General features: G+C 49.5%; 1 protein-coding gene and 1 long non-coding RNA gene across 6 annotated transcripts in view; one reads left to right on the top strand and one right to left on the bottom strand.

The window, feature by feature from the left end:
• The window catches only part of SH3BP4 (SH3 domain binding protein 4), a 38661-nt gene that overhangs the window by 4030 nt on the left and 19171 nt on the right, over positions 1-15460 (bottom strand). For all 5 annotated transcript variants that reach the window (XM_084524031.1, XM_084524032.1, XM_084524033.1 and 2 more), the window contains 2 exons: positions 13114-13326; positions 7805-10167 (listed from right to left, as the gene is read on the bottom strand). In XM_084524031.1, the coding sequence (XP_084380157.1) occupies positions 7805-10167; positions 13114-13231 (2481 nt within the window). In that variant the 5' untranslated portion in view covers positions 13232-13326. The remainder of the gene's footprint in view (positions 1-7804; positions 10168-13113; positions 13327-15460) is intronic.
• On the top strand, positions 868-2482 carry LOC311438944. Its single transcript, XR_014694449.1, has 2 exons — positions 868-1235; positions 1333-2482. It is a non-coding gene; the product is annotated as an uncharacterized lncRNA (long non-coding RNA).

Here is a 15460-nt window from a genome sequence, read left to right as displayed (position 1 = left end):
GTTACTAGCCAACAAGTTGAGATTTTCTGCAGTTGGCTTTGAAGAGGTGGGGAGGAGAAACCGCTTCAGTCAGGGACACCCACAGCAGTAAGCTTTCTAGTTACCAATAGCTTAGCCAGAAAGAAATGGACAAAGCAGGTCCAACTCCTATCTTCAGGTACCAAATCCCATCACTATCTGTTCAAAACACAAAGCAAGTTGCAACTGTGAAAACCCATGATGTAGCTGAGGAAAGGAAGGATTTAAATGGTGATTATCAGAGGACCAACAGATTCAGCATCCTCCGATGTGTGCCACAGCCAAATGTGGTGGAAGGGACAACAGCAACCTCAGGAGTAACCTGTGTCCCTAAATAAATCCTCCTTTCAACCTTTAGTGTCCATGGAAATGTGTTTTACATTATGGAACAAGCATCCTTTTTAAAAAATAAACAAGCAAGCAAACAAACAAAAAGAACATCAAAACAATGCAAACAAACCCCAGACAATGCCTTGGGGGACAGTTTACCACCCAGAAAGGTTTAATCATCCTTCTCCCTCCATGCTGCCCACCCCAGCACAGACTGTAGCAGTGCCTTTGCAGGTTCATCAAGCGCTACAAAAAGGAGACACATTTTCTAGCTGCTGCCTTTTCTTTTTGTTGAGTACCCTCTTTTTTTTCTCTGTTTTTTGAGAGCTGGAGCTGCAGCGCCAGCAGAATCAGGATGGCAGCTCCAGGATGGCTGAAGACCAAGGGCACTGCTCAGCGTTTCAGCAGGGGATCTCACTAAGGATGCAAACCACAGCTTGGGGATAAAGAGGACAACCCCCTACGAATAATGTAGAACACCAGTAGGGCACACCTGCTCAAGTGTTCCCACTGGAAACATCACCAACCCCTCCACAGCAGCACAGCGAGGTTATTAGAGGAGTCATGGATCTCAGAGGTCCAAGCAGGGCCTTCAAGCAAGCCCCAGCTGCTTTAGCTCTGAAGAAGAAGAGGGGTTAAATCCTCACATGTGTGGGTTTTCACAGGGACAGTAACAAACAGCTGGGGGAAGATGGTAACATCTGAAACCACTCCAGCAATTTGCAAAGCAAATATATGTTGATTCCCTTATCTGTTTCCAGCTTACACAAAGCAAAGCTGGGCTTGAATCTAATTACCGCTGTGGACCAGCATTTGCTTCTCCAGCAAAGTGCTTACACATTTCCTCTACACAAAGTGCTAAGAGAAGTAATAAGCCCTCTTGTTAAGTAAGTAAAATACATTATAAAAGAGCTTTTTTTTTTTTTTTTTTTTTTTTTAATGGGCACAAGCATTTAGATCTCTCATCTCTGCCGCACTTGTAAGCACCGCTGCAGATTGCTCTAGGCCCAGCTCCCCAGCAATGGTATCATGCAGCCAACAGATTCACGCCCCTTTCCGCTTGAAGAAGAGGATTCAGATGGTCCTAAAGAGGCACAGATTTAGGATTACACTCTGGGGTCTTCTCTCAGAGACTGCCCATCTGCAGGTATGAACCATTAGAAATCAGATGAGACAGGCACCTTGTCCTCTGCGCTCCTCTGGTCACCTGTGGTGGAGTTTGCCGCTGCAGTTCTGCTGTAATCAGCTGGCCCTGGCCTGAGGGAGATGCATCCTGCTGATGTTTCTCAGCCATAAAGTCCTTGGGAGAAACACACTCTGCTTCCCCATGGACATGGGAAAAGACAGTAATGGCAGGGGAGAAAAAGGCAGAAGACGTGTTTTTTTCTCACTCATCTTCCCCAGGAACAGAGAGGGTATTCCCAAGATTACCACAGAGCTGGCACCAAGGTGGTAAATCCTCCCTGAAGATGTCTTTGAAGCCTGCAGACCCCTGCAAGCCATCACCCCGCTTCTGAAGCAGGGCTGGGCACAGAAACCGGCCAGACCCATCGAAATTTGTGTTTACAGGCAGCCCGATCACCAGTGTCCAAAACAACGAGGTTTCTCGAAATGATGGGAGGAGAGGAGTGATGTGCTATGAAATGATACACTCGAAGCTACAGTTTTGAAAGAGGCAAAGTCGCTCCCCTCAGCTCAGCACATTAACTCGGAAACCTACTGATAACCACAGAAACGCCTTCTCCCTTCGCTGTGCCTCTGGAATTTCAGCTGGGAGGCTCGACCTGTAAATCACGAGCATCGGGGGAGCTGGGGAAAACACAGGGCAGCGAGGAGAGGCGAGGGCAGATGGAGGGCTGCAGCCAGACAAACATATTTATGACAGGCAGGCACGGGGCTCTGCTGCAAGCCCTCGCTGCCCAGCCAGGATTAGCAGGGTTTACAGCAGACTTAATCCTCCAGCAGGCGCTTTTGGGATTATGCTACCACTTCTTTCCATCCTCCTCCTCTCTCAGCCTGAACAGACCTCCCCGGACAGCTGGAGGGACACAGCTGGCTGCTGTCTCCCCATCCCGGTCTCCTCGGTACCCGGCGATGCTCCCTGCTGTGCCCTGACCTGGGCTGTGCTATTTTTTTCCACTGCTTTAAAGCTGCGCGGTGTCAGCGCTCGCCAAGGCGTTTATTAACCTCGGAGAGGCCCCGAGCCTGCTCCACCAGCCGAGCACGCGGCGTAGCAAAGGAGATGGTTTGATATTCAAATTCCAGTTCAAAGCAGAGGAGCCTATGCTTAAAATGCATCCAGGGGAGGCTGAATTTGCATCCCGGCTCTGAAATGCAGAATCCCATTTCCAATCCTCTAATCACGGCAAGCAGCATCTAAGCAAACAGGCAGCAGGGAGCCCCGAGGGGGTTTCAGCACAAAAGCTGAGGAAGGAGCTACGGAGTGGTGGCTCTCCTTGGCTGAAAATATGAGTGTGTTGCCTGCGTGCCCCTTTCTGCTCCCCCAATTTCACTTATTCTTATAGAGGAAAAGAAAAAAAAAAGTCAAACCAGCCCTGAAGACTGACTGCAGATGCATTGGGGACACACATCACCTCACAGTCCCTCCTGCAGCTCACCCCGTGAGCACCCAGCCCTGCCCTCACCCACAAACTCTCAGCCCCCAGCACGCAGCTCCAGAGGAGCCATGGGGACTTGGGGTGTATTAGTTCCTTCCCCCTCCTTGGCCAAACTGAGGGTAAAACCCTTTCTCCTTTGCCCCAGAAGTGGGAAGTATCACCGAGTTCACTCGTGCCTGCCAAGTGCAGTGCAAGCCCCAGAAGGAAGCGGTGATGGAAATGGAGTTTTTAAATTAGTTAATGATTTTTTAAACAGCATTTAAATTAGAAAGCACCCTGGAGGGTCCAAGTGTTATCACGCATTAATCACTGCCTGAAACGGCTGGAAGGTATCTGGCAGGGGAAGCATAGATGTGGTTACAGCAAGCAGTAATATTTAGTGTCCCATTAACCACCGCGGGAACGTGCAACGGGGCCGGGATGGGCCAACAGGGGATGCCTGGGGAGGGGGCACCAGCAGTGGGGCCACGCCGCATAGCCCCAGGCCAGGTCGGATTTTTGGCCGGAGGGAGCCAACCGTGCACTGATCCCCCTCTAAATAACCCTGGCTTCAGGCACTGAACATCCCTTACATTTAGTTGCACCGCGGGTACAACTGCAGGAGACTTTTTTTTTGCAGGAGCAAAATTGCACAGGAGCAGGAACGGAGACAGCAGTGACTGGGCACAGGGCTCTGAAACTCTGAGGACCAGGAAGGCACTAACAACCCCCTGCCAACCCCAGCAAATAAAAGCGGGTTGTCTTGGTCTGTCTGGAGAGCGAGGAACCTGCAGGAAGGTCACAGCCAGCACCTGTGCCTCTTCTCTCCTGTAACCTTGCTCTTGGTGAAAGCATTTTCCCTGCCAGCTATGTTTGAGGGAACACTTTTCTTTTGTTCTGCAAGCATCACCTGGGCCAGACACTGAACTAAAAAAGAAGTAATTAGAGCATCTTTTTCTTTTTTTTTTTATTGTCTGAGGGAGGAAGGTAACTCTCTGGGGAAGGAGGAGCAGAGCACTGCAACTGGGAGGCATGGGTAGTGTTTCTGCAGCTTTTTATTACTTGCTAGGGGTGCAGGGCAATATTTATAACTTCTGTGTATGAAATGCAGCTTTTGATGGCATCTTGCAAGCTGTCCCTCCTCCTATGCTGATTCTGTAGAAGCCACAGCCTACAGAAACATCCCCACCAATGTCACTACAGCACCAGGTAAGATCCCCTGAAGGCAGAAGGAACGTAGAAAAGAAAAAAAAAAAAAAGAAGAAAAGAGAAAGGCAGGAAGGTGGTTTTACCTCAGACCCACATGCTTGCAAGGACTACCAGCAGCCAGTAGATTGCTGCAGGACACAGCTGCGGTCACAGCAAATGCAGAGAATAAAATGGGGGGGGAAACATCTTTGTCCTGTGTTAATGTTCGAAGTAGTCTGGAGAAGAAAAAGCTCACAGGTTCTGCAGCTCTCCGTGAACATGCCTACTGGCATTTTTAGCAGACCAGTGCTTTTCCTCAAAAGAAGCATTTGTTGGGAAGGGTGGTAAAAGTGACAGTGTATCAAAAACCCAGAGAGAGGGAAATGCTGCATCTCCCCACAGGTTTAACTCCAGCTCCAAGGACCGGGCAGAGCACTCACTGCATGGCAAGTCAGGTCAAGTTTCTCAAATGAAACCTGGCATGGCTCTCTGCGGCAGCCTGAGTGCATTTGATCACACCGTGGTATGTGATTTAACGTTTTCAAAACCACGCAAAGCCTTTTCCTGAAACCTGTGAATCTTCTGGGACTCCAAAGGGTTGGAAACGCGATGGAGTGAGCACCTGCCTGCTGGGCTGCTGCCACTGACCACAGGGATGCTTCTGGTGTGTGTGGGAAGCACGTCACCGTAAAGCTTTTCTGTGGAGGGAACGCAGGTCTCTTCTCATCAGTAGCAGCCAGGTCTGGCAGCACAGGTGACTTGCTTGTCTCAAGGCCCAGAGACGTTTTTGGAGACAGAACCTGCTCCCCGCTGGGGCATGGCTTGGAAACAAGGCTTACCGAGGAGTACAATGAGCACCTGAAGCTGGAGCACAGCCCAAGCATCCCTGCTGCTCCAGGCAGGGAATGCTGTCTGTAGTGGGTGGTGAAGGGCACACCACAACCCTGATCCCACTGAGCACCCGACCTGGCCCTGCACAGCCTTTCTGAGCAGCAGCAGGCACAAGCTCAGAGAATTTTGCAGATTTGGGGCTTTGATTCCTACAGGCTTTGTTAGTGAGATGATCTGAGGGCTGTCTGGTTTTGATGGGCAGCGAGGGAGGAAGGGAGAGGTAGGTTTCTCCTTCCGATGTGATGACTAACTTCTGAGCAATTCACTTACCCTCACTTACCTTCACACACTGCTGCTTCTGCTAGATTAAAAAAATAAATGCAGATTATTTATTAACTAGTCCTCATGACAGGGCTTTTCCATGCTTGGCTACTGGCGTATGGCTTTGCCAGGGCGATTTTGTGTACTCAACACTGAAGCCAGATAAGGGTGCTTACCACTTCTCTCTTCACAGTCCCTTTGAGATGAGACAATCAACTCTAACATGAAATGCCCCGATCAGTTTTTAATCCAACCAGTTCTCGCCGGCAGACGCCAGAAAGCAAGTCCATTTGTTGCAAATAAAATGAGATTGAAACGCAGCAAAACACATTACTGCTCAGTTGTCATCCCCCAAAACATCTATTTCATTTCTTTTGTTTTTTAAATCATGCTCGCTGTTATTTCTTTGCAAGCTAAGGAAGTCTGACAGCAGCAAGGGGCTTAGAAGAAGCACAGCCTTGCTTCAGGAACAGGGCTCAGCCTTTACCAACAGGCTCAGGCTCACAAAGATCTTGCACGGAATAGGAAACGGAGCCAATGTTCAGGATTAATCTCCACTCAGCCAAGGAAAATAAAACCAGCTCTGGGACTCTGCATGAGATGCATCCCTTTGGGAGCGGTATGTTTTCTGTTAGCTTATGGCCCTCCCCTTGAGTTAGTTGCTCTGTGAGCACCCAGAGAGCCTTGTATTTTTTCTCCATCTCCCCAGTTAGGCCTGGCACAGCTTTTCCATGACCTGCAGACTGTCTGTGACCCTTGGAGACAAAGGGAATAGATGAAAGAAATGCTGACATGTTTGCCAGCCAGTAAAGCAAACAGCACAAAGCCCGAGGAAGTACTCAGCAAGAGGAGCACACATTTTACCCCATCAGCCACGGAGGTGAACGATGAAAGATGCAAAGCCTCCTTTGGAGGAACCCCGGGGCCAGGCAGCAGCTTCGGCTGTCACCTCCACCCACCAGGGCTGACCTCCAGCCCTTCAGCCTTCAACTTGCCAGGCTCCTCTGGGGAGGGCAACGCTGCTTTTTAATATCCTCGCCCGAAGTGAACGAGTGCAAAGAGAGCTCCAGCGATCAGTCTAATTGCCCTGTAACAGGCGTGAGTCACAGACTGTTGGAAACGATCTTCCCATTTTCCACAATGACACCAACACTCAGACAGAGCTTCTAATAAAGAGTTATTAATTGCGCTGTGCTGTTAGGCAGAGGAAGTACATCCACAACTCATCCGCCCTGCGCTCCCCAGAAAAAATTTCCATGAGTAATGAAGGGCTCCATGCTCGTCATGATGCCTTACACCTAATGCTCGATCCTCACATTTCTCTGTTCTTATTAAAGGGATGTTGGGATACGAAAGACTTCATTTAGCTGCAGCCCTCTTTACCCAGGTTGCCTGCTCATAATTTTATTTTGCATGCTGCATGTTCCTGCCCTACTGCCTGTCCACATCATTGCCGAGCAAAGCTTTTGCTATTTATTCCTTAATTAAATTGGCATTTTAAAACACATGATTCACTGTAACTCAGTTATCTGCTTGTCCAAGACAGACTGTTGAGACGTGAGAGCTGAAATCTCTTCTAGACACAAAGTCCTGCATTTTCTTTGGCCCACTTCCTACAGAACGCTAGAAGCTGTTATCATGAAGACGATTTCTCACAAGAGACTTTCTAACAGCATCCTAGAAATACTTGCGGATGGCACTTCCCCAAACTCCTGCAGCAGCTGTCAGGACAGAAGCAAGCCAGGCATTCTGGACGATTTACAAACACAGCTGAACATAAAGCACCCCAATACAGAAGTGCCCTTGGATTAGCTATTACTCAAGGAGAGGAGAAGCAGACATAGCCAGACATTGTTATAGAGTAATTTTAGGTTGTTTCATAAACATAAAGTCGCAGCACCCATTCTCAGAGCAGCCATAAAACCCCTCTCTGGCATGCTTTGATGAATTTGATTCAATATAAACACACACAGCCTGAGAGGTGGTTTGCCTACCACGCACCATACAGGAAAACTGTTTGTTTCTTGTCTTTTTCCAGTTTTCCACACCCTCATCAGTGTTGCCATGAAAGCCAGGAGCTCATGCACGATCATCACTTTACCAGCAGCTCTCGGGTAACTCTTTGAGAGGCACATCTTTTAGCCATCACCAAAGGCTATGCAGATATCCAGCAGCAAGGCCCAGCGCCACGAAAGCACTGGATCAAAATCACCTTGATTTTGAGGGCCTTCAGACTAGCCAGGTCCCAAAGCAAGCCTGTTTGCTTCCCTCACACTGTACGTACATGCAGTTTCTCACCCAGTGCTTCCCTCATGTACAGCCACGATCCCATTAGCCTGTCAATGCACGTTACCACATGCCTGAATTCCCATCCGGCTACGCCGAGCAGCCTGCGGAGGGCCTTTAAAATGCACTTCATTCTTCACAGACTGAATTAGGAAACCTGAGCTCCCACTCACCCTAACCACTCGGACTGTGCCACGGAGAATTAAGACGCCCTTGGCAACCCTTGGACTCACCGTCATCAGCTCCTTCTGGAAAGATTTCCTGTCCTTGTTCTCTGTGTTGTTGCAGTCTTCCTTCAGCTTCTCCAGCACGGAGGCCACACGCTCTGGCTCGCTGTCCAGCTCTGCTCGGCAGAAAAACGTGAGCGGCAAGTTCAAATACCCCAGTGCATCAGCAAAGGACCGCCAGCTGTTGAGGTTCTCCATGAGCAGAGTCCTCACGGAGGCGTAGATGTAGGTCAGGAATTTGCAGGGCCTCAGGATTTGCTCGAGCAACAGGCTGGTGGTGAGATCAGGCCCAGAGAAGTAGCTGGGTTTGACCTTTCCAACCACCAGCACGTTTTTGGTGTGCACAAGGCCTATCTTGCCCTGGTAGTAGCCAATATACCACTCTTTTGTCCACAGCTGCCCCTTCAACCTGATCTTCTCCTCACTGAGGAGGCCTATGACATCTCCTTTCTTGTACTCCAGCAAATAGTGGTTCTTGCTTTGCCGCACCACTGTTTTCAGCAGTTTGCCATACTTCAAGCTCAGCACTGGCCGGTCCTGAAAAACTGGATACTTGGCAGTGGCAGCCAGAGGTGAAAGGATGATCTTTCCAACCTCATTCTTCTTAAGGAACCGCCTCTGCCCTGTCGGTTTGATGGCACTTTTAGGAGGTGGCTGGGGTGTCTGGACGCAGAACTGGGTCAAAATGGCATCCTTGTCGTCCTTGACCTGTATCCTTAGCGTGAAATCTGAGAGCTCATTGGGGTCATGGGAGGTGATGGGGAAGATGAGGCGGCTGACCTTGCCCAGCTTCATTTGGAAGCCTCGCACAATTTTGGCTTGCTCGCTAGCTTTCACCTCGTAGTTGGTCATGTTGGAGAACATGCAGAGCTTGAGGTCCTGAGGCCGGGACAGAGCAAACTGGTGCTTACCCCAGAGCTGCAGGGCAACCGGAGCCGGGCTGTGAGACTGCCTCGTGACCTCGTTCACTAGGAGAGTCTTGGGTGCACATTCATGCCCAAACACAGCCACAACTGTTTTAAAGGAAGGGTGAATATGTTTTGGGCCATAGACACCAACCGTGATCTTCTTGCTGATGTAATCCCAAACAGTGTAAGGGTAGAGGATGTTCTGCCCTTGAGCTACGGCCGCAATGTACATGCAAGGCTCTAGGTTCTCCAGCTGCACCTGTATCGTGTCCCCATATGCATAGCTCAGCTGCATGGGTGTGTATGGCCCCTCTTTCATGTCGCTCCGTAGGCACTGCAGTCCTACCAGACTCTTGCTCATGATGTCGTTCTTGACCTCTGCTGACACCTTCATCTCCAGAATAATAAATGTTTTCACCTCCATGTTGCTGAGTTTGATCTGCAGGACGGGGCTGATGGTGCTGCACTTGTCACTGTTCAGCTCCAGTGGTGGATCTAGCATAGCTTTCATGGAGATCTGTTGCGTTTCCCCAGGGCACACATGACCCTCTGGCACATGGATGCTGATGTTGGTGTCTGGAAGCTGAACAGCTCCACCAGAGCTGTCCAGTTTGCAGACAATATTGGTCTCCACAGGTTGTGTCTGACCCCAGCCAGGATTTTGGCCAAGCAAATCCAAGTCATGGCAAGACCGGGCCAGCTTCCTGTGGTTCAACCACGCGGTTCTAAAATCTTCCCGGCTCTGGAATTGCTCAGGGGTGGGAGACTTCAAACCGTTGAAGAAACCTGACGATGCTGGAGTATCCGACTTCGCTTGAAGAACAGACAGTTCAGACAAACTGTAAGAGCGTTTACTTCTGAAGAAGGGATTGTCCCTTTTCACGGGCTGTTCCAGGTCCAGCCTGTTTGTGGATGGAAATTCATCAAAAATATTACCCATGCTGCTATTAGCGACCGAGCTAGAAACTGTTGAAGTAGGAGGCCCTGTGTCAAAGAGCAACAAGTCAACAGACATTTTAGAGTTGGGCTCTCTGTCTGAGCTGGTCAATGTTTGTAAATTCCCATTCAGAAACGGGTTTGTCTGGACTCCGTTCAAGAAAGGGTTGTTGTTGTTGGTTTTCAGAGAGTCTCTTTTCACGTCAGTCCATTCTCCAAGCAGGTCTAACTCCTTGACCCCCTCGTCAGGGCTCTCCAGCAGATTGTCTATCATCCCGCTGTCCGTCAAGGAAGAGTTGCGGTAGTTTACAGGCTGGACGTAGGAAGAAGGGATGTAACCCATTTCTGTAGTATTGTGAGCGTACCACCACTCACCTCCTGATGTGTCTAAGACGTAAAGATGGTCCCCCTTGGAGAACTTCAAAGTGGTAAAGTTAGTTGGACAGTAATCTTTGATTGCTATTACTTCCTTTGCATTTCCAAAGGATGTGGGATTGTCAACCAGCAAGGCACTAGGAGAAGGCACTGCAAAACGAAGAAAAACAAAGCTGTAAGCAATCCACAAGAGTCACAAGGTACTTAAAATAATTTCTTTCAGGTAAGCAATCTGCACTACTTTATGCAGTAAAGCCAAGGTAGTTTTATAGCATCTCAAACTTATGTTTGTGTTGTTTTTTTTTCCCTCTAAAATTTTTAAACAAGACTTTTCCCTTTACTATTTCTGATAAATTCATGCTGCAGAAAAGAATGCCTTCCCCAGAGTAATGGGCATCAACACCACTGGAAAGAGCAGCAGGAGTTGAGACAGGAAAAGCAGCAATTTGTTACCCTCCCGTGGAAGCAAGGCCTGGGCAGAGAAAGCAGGTCTCCTGGTGCAGTCAAGTGTCTTAGCAACCAGCCTCCCCCTTGATTCAGGACCTCATTCAGTTGCTTCTAGAAGAGACAGCCTCTAAATTCACGGATGAATGATGCACAAAAAGGTGTGTTGGAGGAAGTTTCAAGGGAGTCAGAGCCCCTTCTTATCAGCTATCTCTTTTGCCAAGCACATCCAGATCTAAGCTCCTGAGGGTGCATGCTACAATAGCAGACACCCCCCTAAATTTTCACATTTAGAACAACAGAAGTTAATTTTGAAAGGAGTTCTCAGTGATGTGCCTAATGGGAAGAATTTACATGATCCTTCACAGCCACTATCCTACAAATTTGGTCAGCGGTATCCCAATGTCTTTGGCCACCAGCTCTGTAGCAAACCCATTTTTCATTCTCCATGCAAATAGTTAGCAGCGCTGCTGAAGGTGAATACCTCTTCTACAAACAGATTACACAGCAACTCAGGGCAATGTTCAGGGACTAGAAATGTTTTCACTCTTCCACAACCCCTCTGCTGCATGTGTGAAATATCTGATGTTTCAGGGTAAGAAGCAACCAAGGGTACCCACTAAGAGCACCTCATAGTCCTCTTTTTTCATGTCACACCACCCAAAAAATCAGCACCTCATTCCTCATACACAGCATTTATATTTCAAAGCTCCTCAGAAAAACAACTCCTTTTCCAAACAAAGTCATGTTATTCGAACCAGCAGAAACAAACACAGTATTGACCTCCCATGGCACTGGCACTGACCAAGCAGCATCTCCAATCTCCCTTTCAGCAATGTTGAGCAGCAGGTCCGGCTGCAAGTTGTTTTGCTAGTATTATCTGATCCCAATTGCAAACAAAACAGTTCAATTAACACTACGCATGTTCACACTGTCACTGTATTTATTGGTTTTGGTCTCACATTTAGGACATACTTCTGCTAAGAATCACAAGAAATAAGCTGGAGATAATGTTATATCAGTATTCAAATGTCCATTATCTCGTGAGACAGACCCAAAAATAACAATACCATGAGGGAGAGAGGGAAAAGAGATGGATTTTCTCAAATACAGAGCAGCAAGCGAACTGGGAAACCATCTGCTGCAATAGGCTTGAGAGCTCTCTGGGGGGAAAAGGGGGATTTAAGAAAGACAGGAAGCCCCTAAAATCCCAGAGACAAGCGACAGCAGAACAGACTGCTCATCCCTCCAGGCACTACCTGCAGGCAAGCAGCACTTCTTGGACAAAAACTACGAGAAAAGGGAAAACACAGAATGTCAGAATGCCTGACAGCCTTACATAAAACATGGAAATCAAAAAAATAGGCTCGGTACAGCCATGGCACAATTCACAATACCACTATTGAAATACATAGCAACTGAGGAGCAAAGAACAGCGTTTAGCTATAAGGACTTTAGGATTCAGATATTGGAAAAAGAAGAGTTTGTACTAACTAAATAATTCATCATTAACTCACTTCCCCCGCCCAACCTCCGCCAGCAGGTAAGGCGGGTTGTGAGGACATTTATTCAGTGTTAAACTATATATAAACTCTGCACTGAAACTATTTTGCCACCCTGGCAGGAAGCGGCTGTTAATTTAGCTCTAACAGCCCGAGCTGTTTGCTGGAGAGAAGCATGGTGCAGGGCTACCTGCAGCTGCTCCCCGGGGATGCTCCTGGTCCTGTGGCCAGCCCGCACGGTGCCACTGGTAAAAGCAATGTTTTTCTAGAAAGCAGCATCTCTCCTTGGTGCTTTGAAGAGGCTCCTTGGCTTGGGCCACTTAATCTTGCCAGGACCATGTTGTTTGAAGTGCTGATGCAAAGCCAAGCCCCAGGACACGGTTTCACTTCTGCTGAAACCACCCGCATCCGCAGAGCTGCCGGGAACACGCTTCCAAATGCTTCTTGAACTGCGGCCTTGAATGCCATGAGGCCTCCCCTCAGCCTGCTCTGCTCGGGGCTGAGCAAACCAAGGGACCTCAGCCACTCCTCAAATGTCTTGCCCTCTAGACCCTTCCCCATCTTTGTATCCCTCCTTTGGACCCTCTCCAATAGTTTTATGTCTTTTTTATGCTGCAATGCCCCAAACTGCACACAGCGCTCACGGGGAGGCCGCACCAGTGCAGAGCGGAGCGGGACAATCACTTCCCTCATGAGAATGAGTAATGAGTAATAGGATGTGAGTAATTCCTATTTTCATATTAAAAACAAACTAATAAGAGCATTTGATGTTCTGCTCTCTTCTTGCCCCTTGTGCAAAAACAATCACTTTCGTGCACGTCTATTTTTAAAGACCCTCAGCACGTACTAACTTCTACCTCCACCTGGAGTTACTTCTTGGGATCCATCTAATTTCTCATCTGAATGCAACTATTAGGCTAGGTAAAGTAAATAAAGTTAAAAAAAAATGACAAAAGGAAACAAAAGGATTACACAAACAACCTGTTCTGGGGAAGGGAAAACAACCCTTGTTGTTTTTTGCAATTGCCTTGTCACTGGCTTTGTCTTGTGAAGCCATTTCTTCTCCTGCGTGTGACAAGGTGGCCCCAGGTCAATACGTGTCCCGTCCCGGGGGGGCTGTGACCCCTGCTGGCCCACTGGGCCCCCGCACCTTTGACGTCGCACAGGCTGCTTTCTGAGAAGCCATCGCTGAGGTCAATGAGTGTCCCCTCCGACTTGCAGCGTGGCAGGGCGCTGGAGTTGGCTGCCCGGATCCTCTGCGCCGCCATCTCGAGCCCGCCGAGACGCCCAGGGCTGGGGGCTGCTAGGTGGTCATGGCCTCTCTGCAGACCCCGCTGTCACCACAGCGCCCTGGGGAAGCAGCCTGCAGACAAAAACAAAGCCCAGCACGTTAGCAAAGCCTCCACCTCTCGGCACGACACCCACACGGCGCACCTTGCAAGACGCGAGCTTAACACGTGCCACAGCTTCAGCCTCAGGCTGACTCAGGGCAGCTGCATCCTCCCTTTCCCATTTGCTTATCAAAAAAGCACTCCGGGGAAAAAGCCATCATCTCTCCGCACCTGCATGCCAACCCTACAGTGCTGATTCAGGAGAAGTTCCTCATATCAGAGAATCACAGAAGGATTTGATGAAGGTTGGAAGGGACCTCTGGAGGACACATGGTCCAACCCCCTGCTGAAGCAGCTTGCCCAGGACCATGTCCAGGGTCATATTGTCATATGCTTTAAGTCTCTGCTTTAAGAAGCTGCTCTCAAGGTGCCAGACAGATCTCACAGGCATTGCACAGTCTGTGCACAGCCCTTCTCCCAGCCCTCCCCAATGGGATTGTCCAGAGACACAACCAGGCTGGGACAGCACCCACAAATGCAGACCTCTTCCTCTGCCACGAAGCCTCTTCTCCTCCACCACCTGGCTTCACACTGCTCTCCTCTTCCCTGATCTCTTACCCTTTCCCCATTTGACACACATCTATCGGACCCAAAGCGTAAATGGATTTCAGGGTGCTTAGAGCAAGTACAGAAAGCACCTTGTCCTGCAAACAGCACAATGCTGCCCAGGAGACTCCCTTACAAAGTCACCAAGCAACAAGACGATGACAAAAAGGCTGTGGCTGAGGTCTCAGCCACTTTCTTTGAAAGCTGTGCTCTCCAGCAGGGCAGCGCAGGGCAACATCAGCTGCCAAGCCATCACATGCAGCTCTGGGGCCATGCCCACGCCGCTGGCATCGCAGCTGGCCACGCGGAGGAGGTAATGGGGTGGCATTTCTACCCTCCCGCATGACTTGCTCAAGCCTGTGGAGCTGGTGGCTTATTAGAGTCACTCTCCTAAGTCACTTCAAAACCACATCCCCGTGTGCTGGCTCTGGTATCCCACAGATGCTAGCGGATCCCGAGCAGCAGAGGACGAGGCTAAACTTTCCTCTCTGGTGGCTTCTTGCAGAGTTTCCCGGCTGGTAAGTGGGTACTTGCCAGAGATGTTTACTGCCATGGGATTTGGGGATTAACCCACGTGGCAGGAAGCTCCAGCAGCCACTTTTTTTTTTTTTTTTTTTCCAGAAACACTTGCAAAAATACTCTACAGGGTTAAACAGTGTGGAAGAACAGACACATGGCTGCACTAGAGCCAAGGGAAAAATTAACCCATTTCCTGCTGCCTGCAGAACACGCCGGCCCTCTGACCACAAACACGGTGGCTGATGCAAGCACTGGCAATCCCTCCGCTGGTGTCACCAGGGCTGCTCCGGAGCTTGGAGGGTGGCCAGGAAGGCCAGGAGCTACAGAGCACCACCAGCTCTGAACAGAAAGCCCTCCGCAATCAAAAGCTCTAACCAAATCCAAATTCCCTTCCTCGAGCTCAGCAACCCAAAGGGCTTTTAATCCCCTCCTAACATTGTTCTCCCTTCCTCCCCGCCCCATACAAGTTTTTTCCCTTGCTTGCAAACCAGATCAAGCAGAAAATAACTCCCAAACCCAAATTCCTCAGACGGTAGAGCTCTGCTGGGAATATGGAGATAAAGGAAACACGAAGGCAAGCGACTGCCGGGGCTGCAGCTGGCTGCTATTACACCAGTGGGCAGGGTGAGGAGAAGCAAGCCCGGAAGGACTCGGTGCCCTTTTCTGGAATGCAGAAAGAGGAAATTTGCATCCCAGGCGGGAGAGTCTGAGCAGGAGATACTCCAGCCTGCTCGAGACACTTCAGAAGCCATCCCGGGGCTGGTATGCCAGGAATGCAGTTGGGGTAAGGATGCAGGAGGCTCCAGACTGAAAGGAAAGGGAGAACATTTCTGCAAACACTTTTCTCTTGGAGAAGAGTTGTTTTGGGTCCTGCTGGAGCACTCTGGAGGGAGAGGGGTTTGCACACCCTGGGTTCTGCCCCTGCAAACCCCACAGAAACTTGGTAGGGTCTTGTAGGGGTTCTGCTGCCGGGCTGCAGGGTTAAAGCCCTCTGGCTCCACACCGGCACAAACTCCAGCTCTAGATGTGCAGCATCATCGT

This window comes from Aythya ferina (genome assembly GCF_964211825.1).
Source record: "Aythya ferina genome assembly, chromosome: 6".
NCBI classification, from domain to species: Eukaryota; Metazoa; Chordata; class Aves; order Anseriformes; family Anatidae; genus Aythya; species Aythya ferina.
Note: the sequence above shows the minus strand (reverse complement) of the source record. Positions and strands in the feature narration are given on the sequence as shown.